The 8,951-nt window shown below is 32.8% G+C and overlaps 1 protein-coding gene across 1 annotated transcript; it reads left to right on the forward strand.

Annotated features, from left to right (window-relative positions):
* The first annotated feature begins 5,898 nt into the window (after window positions 1-5,898).
* On the forward strand, window positions 5,899-7,697 carry LOC116006987 (flavonol sulfotransferase-like). The gene has a single exon (XM_031247542.1). It carries the CDS (start codon window positions 6,022-6,024, stop codon window positions 6,961-6,963), a length of 942 nt encoding a protein of 313 aa, XP_031103402.1. The 5' UTR covers window positions 5,899-6,021; the 3' UTR covers window positions 6,964-7,697.
* The last annotated feature ends 1,254 nt before the right edge of the window (window positions 7,698-8,951 follow it).

The raw sequence follows: 8,951 nt of genomic DNA on the forward strand, positions 1-8,951 counted from the left end.
ATATATATATATATATATATATATATATATATATATATATATATATATATATATATATATATATATATATATATATATATATATATATATATATATATATATATATATATATATATATATATATATATATATATATATATATATATATGCTAATGATCCTGTGAGAATAGTTTCATAGAAGAGAAATAAGAACCAATCTCCACCTTAAATCTCTCAAAATTCGCCGGATCTAATCAGATTTTTTTTAAATGCGATGTCATTTTCAAAATTATCATCAATTTCACTATGCAAACTTGAACACTTAAATATACAATCTTTAACAACTAAATATGCAAGCCTGTTATAAATTTTATAAAATCAACAAAAAAAGCTAAATTTTAAATCTAAAGCGTAAATGCAATGCACTTTCGCATTTTTGCAGTTGCAATTTTTAATACTAAATGTGCAAACTTGAAAAAGTCTTAAAATTGCAGATTTTAGTGTTCAATTTTGTATAGTAAAATTGGTGATAATTACGAAAATGTCATTGTTTTTTTTTTTTTTAAATTTGATCTGATTCGTCCGATTTTTCCAAATGTAAGGATGATATTGAATTGGTTCTTAGCTATATTTTTCTCCTAAGAACTTGTTCTTATTTGATCCAATACACACACACACACACATTCTTAGGTGAGAACTTGTGGACAAATCCAAACCATTGATCTGCAAGATTTGATAGATGGGAAATCAAGTAAAAAAATGAGGGGGGTTATTTTCATAAATATTACAAATTTTTAAATGAGTGTGGTCATTTTTCTTAAATATTATAAAGTTTTGTTTATTTTCAACCGTTAGATCTACTAGATCAACGACTTAGATTTGTCAACCGGTTCTCACATGATTAAGGTTATATATATATATAATACAAATCTAATAAGAGTCAATAAAGTTAGGCTTCTAACATGAACTAAAATATGTTGGTGTAATTGTTTGTTGAAATGAATGGTTCATATTATTTTGATTCAATATTTTTTTTTATGATTTTCCTTCTTTACCCTCTATTATATTATTTTCTTCACTTAAATAACCCCGCACTAGACCCCTTAGTACAAAAGAACAATTGCGCCTAGAACACAAAGCAAGGCCACAACCCTCAAGGTTTTTCACAAGTACAATATGTTTTACTTTATCTCTTTCTACTAATCCTAGTAGAGATAGATTGTATGAACACAAGATTGTTCACAATAATCTCCAACGTAACTACAAGACTCAGTGTGTGACTTCTCGTTGATCGTCATAGTCCTTGGAGCTTGATTTTGAATTTTAGTGTTAGCTCTCTCTTCACTAATCTACTGGATAGAACTTGTTCACTTTCACTTAGAATTCTTGTTCGTGAAAATGACCACTTCCCCTCCAAGACTTGGATTGAGGTATTTATAGATTTGTTTGAAAATTTGCCCGTTGGAGGGAAACAAATTTCAAACTTCTATTATCTTGCGTGCAAAGACTAGTGGGTAATGTAGTAGGTTACTTTATGTCGGATTTCTAACCGTTGGATATACTTTTTCGTCAGCTCCTAGTTTTTTGAGTCGTACAAATTTCCTTGCCTTTTTTGAGAAATCTTCATTGAGATGTGTACCTTGGACTCCTTTTGTCTTAGTAACATTCTTCATGCATTATAAGCTTTTGAGGATGTTTACTATTCAGTCCGAGAATGTCCGAATAGTATATGCGAAAATGTAACCTTTGACTTCTTGTGGTTAACCTTTCAGATCATTCCTTACCAACCTTTCGTATTTGACTTTCCTTAGTCAATCCTTAACTTTTCAAAAATTAACTTCTCGCTTAAGTTAACTTTTCGTACCCCTATTTTCCGGTGAAGGTTGACCCTTCCACTTTTCGATCATTAAACCTTCTGGTCTTCAACTCTTCATATCTTCGACTCTTCCATCTTTAACCCTTCCTAGTCTTGACTCTTTGTAGCTTATCGGAGATAGCTTAACTTTTTGTAGGTTACTTCTTGAACTTATTTACTTCCCGGTTGAATTATATTGACTTTCAGGTAGGTAAGGTTCATTCTAAAAGTGATATTTCAAAGACTGAAAATATCCTATGGCTACTTTTCGAATTTGTTTACATTCCGGTTAATTAACTTCTCGGTAGACAAATTTGATTCTCTAAGTTACCTTTTAGATTCCTATTCCTAAAAAATAAAATGGGGACTAAAATTCCTAATATAATTTGGTATCACCCAAATCTAAAAACACTTGTTTCTAATATATTCAGGGATTTCAAACACTTAAATGCTTTTTACTCTAGCAGTATGCTATTGATCAGCACCTCATTTAGACTTGAATGAAGGTATTTAATTATTTTACATCATTCGCATGTTTGTATACTGTGTATGTCTTACATACCGACACTAAGCTAATTAAGAACCTAAAACCGTACAACAAATTTTGCTGATGAGGATTGAAATTAAATGTATTTAATTATCAAATGCATGTTGCTATTAGGTGTTTAGTCGCACATATCTACAGGGAAGTAAATATGTGTAGCTAGACAGCTGAGATGACATTTTCATTAGCCTCTTTCTTGTCCTGTTGAGTAGAATCAAGTCATTACTCTTTGTTGATGTGATTGCATTGGGGTGGCTTGCTCTAAATTTATACGGAGTATAATCTAGATAGCTTGTTTAGTTTTTGTTTTTATAATGTCATGTATACCAAAAAAAAAAAAAGGTTGAATAAGAGTTAATTCCAGCAATGGTCCTCCGACTATGTTGATTTTCCAAAATTAGTCATCGACTTTTAATTTGGACAATTTAAGTCCCTTGACTTTCAAATTCTTTCCAATGTTGGTTCTTTCGTTAAATTTTGGTTAAATTGAGGTCAAATGAAGGGGTAAAATTGTATGTTCACCTGTATAGTATATTATTACTCGTATTTCTCTTGTCATATACGCTATATATATGAATATAATCTCAGTCGAAGAGACTTCGACTGAGATTATATGGTTTCGATTGAGACTTCAGTTGAGATTATATTTATATATACATCGTATAGGACATGAGAAATTCGAGTAATAATACACTAAACAGGTGAAATGGACAATTTTACCCCTTCATTTGACCTCAACTTAACCAAAATTTGACAAAAGGACTAACATTGGAAAGAATTTGAAAGTTAAGGGATCTAAATTGTCCAAATTAAAAGTCGGGGACTAATTTTGGAAAATCAACATAATCGGAGGACCATTGCTGGAATTAACTCGTTTAATAATTCACAATTTTCTGTCTGTCTAGCTTACAGAAACCAAGCTAAGATCCTAAAATTGTGTGGTCAACAAATTTTGCTAATAGTGGATAAAAGTATATAATTCTCAAATTTTGATCAATGCCAAATGCTGAGGGGGGATTGGACTGTATTTAAATCTCAAAATCTTTCTATTGGAGTTACAATAATTCAATGAGAGGTGTTTTTAATCCAGCATATTTATACGAAGGTAAATACATGTACAAATTACAATTATACTATGGTCAATATAGCGTTGTGTTAACTAAAAAAAGTGCACTTTCACTACAAGAAATTTCGCGAATCGCGACGGAAAAATTCCGTCGCGTATCCGGTTTTGCGACGGAATTGCGATGGAATTTATTCCGTCGTCTATCGCGTTGTCGTATTTTGATAGATGACGGAATAATTCCGTCGCGAAATATCGCGACGGAATAATTCCGTCGCGAAATATCGCGACGGAATATTTCCGTCGCGAAATATCGCGACGGAATAATTTCCGTCGCTATTCCGTCGCAATTTTAGCAATGGAAATTCGTCCGTCGTAAATCCGTCGCAATTTTAGCAACAGAAAATATTCCATCGTAATTCCGTCGCCATATGCAAAATGAATATTCCGTCGTCATATTTTTTGGTCCGTCGCGATTTCCGTTGCAAGAAAAATGACGGAATTACTTTCCTTCGCATTTATTGTATTAAATATTCCGTCGCGATTCTGTCGCAAATTTTGAATTATTTTTAAAAAAATTTATATTAAATTAGTAATTTAAATAGTAATATTAAACTATAATAATATAAAAGACACTATTAATTCTAAAATAAAATATAACATAAGTCTAAAATATTGACTTAGTAAAGTACTAAAGTGTAAAATATTATCAAACCACATTTAAAACATAATATTAGTCAATTCAAGTCTAAGCAACAATCTAATAGTCAATTCAAGTCTAAGCAACAATCTAATAGTCAATTCAAGTCTAAACAACAATCAATTAAAATCAATCGGTTTGAGATGGAGGTGATGATGAAGTACCCGCTCTCCCACCATCAATAGCATCAAGTCGTTGTTGCATAAGGAGAATAGTAGCCTTCAAACTATTAATTTCATCTTCGACATTTGTAGAAGTAGCATTGTCGGGTGGTTGAAATGTTGGGGTCATATTGCCAGAAGTGTTATCACTAGTTGAACCGTTAACAACAGAACAACCATATGAACCAAGTCCATAAATTCTTCTTTTCTTGTCATGTCTACCAACCGCATCATAGTATAATTGATTATCATCCACTTGCTCCCCATTTTCTGTCAACATCTCCCGTTGCGTTGCAACTTGTTCCTAAGATATGTAAGAAATTTAGTACAAAATATATGTGAAGTTATATATATTTTAAAAAATAAAAATAAATTAATAAACTTACATGAATAATTGTTTGGCTTTTTCAACTATGAATGTTTCCCCATCATGTTGTTTGGTATGTGTATGCTTGAAAAGTTCATAATATGATGGATAATGACCCAATTGTCCTTCCTACAAATTACATTTAACAAACAAAAAACATTTTTTAAAGAAAAAGGTAAAAAAAAAAAAAATCGCCAAAGTTTCCTTTATAAATAGGACTATCTCCTTGTTCAATATATAATACAATTCAATTATAATCTCAAACATCAATTCAATAAACACAATCACAATGATTTCTATTCGCAACTTAATAAAATTTTAAATCAACACAATAAACACATAATTATGATTTTCAACCAATACAATAACACATAATACTTATAACATGTCAAAGAATTTTTTATCTTCTACATTTAATATAGTAAAAGTACATTATTTGTATACTGAATATACATTATACAAAATAATGTACTTTTAATACTCAAATAATTACTTTTTTGAATAAAAAGTAGATTTTTAATATGCTAAAATTACATTATTTGTACATTAAATATACATGCATTATTTGACAATATATAAAATAATATATTTTTAGTACTCAAATAATACACTTTTTATTTGTTATCTACACATATGTGATCTGTGTTAACCATGGGTCCATTCAATAACAACTCTGTACGGAGTGATTTATGTCATCTTCCATCTTCTATTCTACTGTATATAAAGAAACGATGTCTAAGGGCATTCCTATCAGTAGATAATAGGAAGTTTTTCACACAGTAAAAAATGACATGGATGAGAGAAGGTGAAGGTGAGAGAAGAAAGGGAAGCATCTGCAACATCCGGTTCTTGGAACAGTATTGGAAACGCACGGAAAACAAAGCCAACCGCGTCAAACACGTGTGAAGGCTACTTCTTGCGCCTAGCGGGCGCGTGCACTGTACGCGCCCGGCAAAGCTGTTTTCTTTATTTATTTTTTATTTTTTTAATTAAATGTGATTTTTTATTTTCTTTTCCCTATTTTCTCTTTCCTAATCACACTTACGAAAACTCCTCAATAACCCCAAAAAAACTTCATTGATAAGGATGTTCTAACCAAAATTAAGATCTATATATCAGATCTAAAATTGTACAACAAGGTTGATGGGGTATCTTATCAATTTAATTTCCTCTATCATTATCTCCACAGCCACCACAGTACTCTTAGCTTCTCCACCACAAAGGCAAAAACCTTAAACAGTATATCTATCTCTTATCTTCCCAGTAGTATAGCCAAAAACCTTTATATATCTTCTCTTCCACAGAAAAGAGGGTCACACCTAAAAAGCAACCTCGGATTACAAGAAAGCAGAATGATGAAATACCAAGAAATCATAGCTAGCCTACCTAAGAAAGAAATATGGAACGGAGTGTCGTATATTTATGAGTATCAAGGCTTTTGGTTCAATTCCCCTTTTCTTGAAGGAACCATTTCAGTTCAAGAAAGTTTCCAAGCTCAACCTGGCGATATCGTGTTGTGTAGTGCCATGAAAACCGGCACCACATGGCTCAAGGCCTTAGCCTTTGCGATAGTGACGAGGAACCAGTTTGATGTGCTATCATCAGATAATAATAATAATCACCCATTGTTCAACGCCGTTCCTCACGATTGTATTCCTTTCTTGGAGGTTGATCTTGTTGAGAACAAGAAAGATCCTGAAATGCCTCTTTTGTCCACACACCTCCCTTTCTCTTCCCTCCCCAAATGCATAATTTCCAAAGACTGCAAAATGGTTTACATATGCAGGGATCCGAAGGACACGTTTGTGTCGTACTGGCATTTTTTGCAAAGGGTGCTTCCGGGGAAACAGCTTTCGTTGGAGAAAGAATTTGAGATGTTTTGTGATGGAAGCAGTGTTTATGGGCCGTACTGGGATCACGTTTTAGGGTATTGGAAAGCGAGCATTGAGCGCCCCGACAGCGTTTTGTTTCTCAAGTACGAGGATTTGAAGAGGGGCACGCTGTTTTACGTGAGAAAATTGGGGGAGTTCATGGGACAACCGTTCACGGCGGAGGAAGAGAGGAGAGGGGCGGCGGAGAGGATAGTGGAGCTGTGTAGTTTACAGAAGCTGAGCGGGTTGGAAGTGAATAAGACTGGAAAACACCGCCAGGGTACGGCCTTGAGCATAAATAACGATTCCTTCTTTAGGAGAGGGGTGGTTGGGGATTGGAAGAATCTTCTCATTCCACAGATGCAACGACGCATGGATGAAATTACAGAGCAAAAACTGCAAGGTTCTGGCTTCAGCTTTTAATTTGGTAGCTTCCATGTCTCATGCTTCACTGCAATTACCAATTTTAATTTCTACTAATTTTGGTCCCACAACTACTATTTTAATGCCAGTTTTCATCCACAGCTATTGTTTTAGTGCCAAAATTCATTGCGCCAAATTGTTAAGGGTATTTTCGTCATTTTCAACTTAATATCTCAATTTGAGGATGAATAAATGCATTTAAGTCTAAGATCGATCAAAATTTGTAGTTTTCCTTCTCATTTTACCTTAATTTGAGGAGTTTGTAGTTTTCCTTCCCATTTTACCTTAATTTGAGGAAGAAAACTGTGAATTGCGATCGATCTTAAGACTTAAATCTTTTTATCCATGCTCAAATTGGGATATTGAGTTGAAAATAATTTTAGATTTCGGCATGTTTTAAACGGATAGGTGACCGGCACGATAAATTTTGACACTAAAACAGTAGACGTGGGACCAAAATTGGTACTAAAACAATAGTCGTTGGATCAAAATTAGTATAAATTAAACATGTGGACTAAAATTGTCAGTTATTAGCTAATAATCGTGGGAGCAAAATTGGTATTTGCTCCTTGACTATAATATATTAAGTGTTTGTGTAAAAACTGCATTATGGTTCTTGCTTCAGCTTTTGATAAAGCTTCCATGTCAAGCTTGGCCACAATATTATAATTGTTTGTGTATGATGACTATGGTTGATTTTCTTGTGGAATAGTTTATATATTTATATGTTTCAATTTTTTTTTTTAATTGAGTGATAAGAAAATTCATAGTCACTCCATCATTTGTTTGGTAAACCCAACATTTTGATTTTACCCAGAGTAAAGATTAAAGTAAATCAGTTTAGGGAGGGTTTAAGTTAGAATATATATATATATATATATATATATATATATATATATATATATATATATATTTTAATACTATTTTATTTGCACCAAAATATTTTGTTAATGTTGATAGGTTTGTGTTTTTGGAGATAGAAATGAGTTTATTTGGGTGTATTTGAGCTATTGGAGATCGACTTACAATAAAATTTTGAATGTCTGAAAATGGTGTTAAAAGTGAAGGTTCTTGCAGTGGTCGCCGACACTATACTCTGCTTGACTCTGCATTTTTCTTTCCTTTCTTGCTGCTGTCTTTTGCCGTATGCTCCCTGCTGTTAATAGGGCATTTAATAATTATATGTTACTTGCTCGCTAGTCCAGCGTATATACATGGACTCTGTTTGGCAAAGCTTATTTAGGAGTTTATAGTTTATTTTAAGTTACTAATAAGCTATAAGTTCTGTTTAGTAATATTCTTAAAATAAGCTAGTAGCTTAAAATAAGAGCTTATTTTTGAACGCTGAGCGTCCGGGTTCTTGATCCGCACGCTGTCCGGGTCTCGCGGCGGCGGTTACGACCCGGGCATTAGACGTGCTTCTCTGCGTCTTCTCCGGATCAGTTACACCTAGGGCTGATATAAACGCTCGCTTGTTATCTTGTTAGGACATCTTCACCTTACTTTTATCACACTTGTCTTATTATTACATTGTCAACCTCTGTAATAGCGTTACGTAATTTAATATATATTTTACCCCCGCAGTATACATTTGATCCATTGCTTTGTCATACCCCTTTTATTTAATCGGGTTTTGTAATTCGGACCACCCGGGTTATTAAAATCCATCAAAGTGAAATATAGAAAATGATTTTAGTAATATAAAATAACATTTTTTTTTGCCAAGGACCTTGTAGTCTAGTGGCATCAAACCTTTTCATGCTTCAACAGGTTGAGAAAATAGTTATGAACAGATACTGCATTCTAATAGAGTTAGTAGTATTAAAAAAAAAATATCACTTTTCAAATAGTAAGAATGTTGACCATTTACCTACTTCTAACTTGCAATAAATGAGATTACGTTGTTTTATTTAGTTTAATAAACTCTATCGCAAGTTAAATTACGTAAAAAGACGCGCATTGGATATAGTATATCTACTATACTAATA

This window comes from Ipomoea triloba, chromosome 2 (genome assembly GCF_003576645.1).
Source record: "Ipomoea triloba cultivar NCNSP0323 chromosome 2, ASM357664v1".
In the NCBI taxonomy this organism is placed as follows: domain Eukaryota; kingdom Viridiplantae; phylum Streptophyta; class Magnoliopsida; order Solanales; family Convolvulaceae; genus Ipomoea; species Ipomoea triloba.

Bases quoted from the DNA above. Each gene is read 5' to 3' on its own strand.
- LOC116006987 (XM_031247542.1), top strand. From the start codon at position 6,022: ATGATGAAATACCAAGAAATCATAGCTAGCCTACCTAAGAAAGAAATA.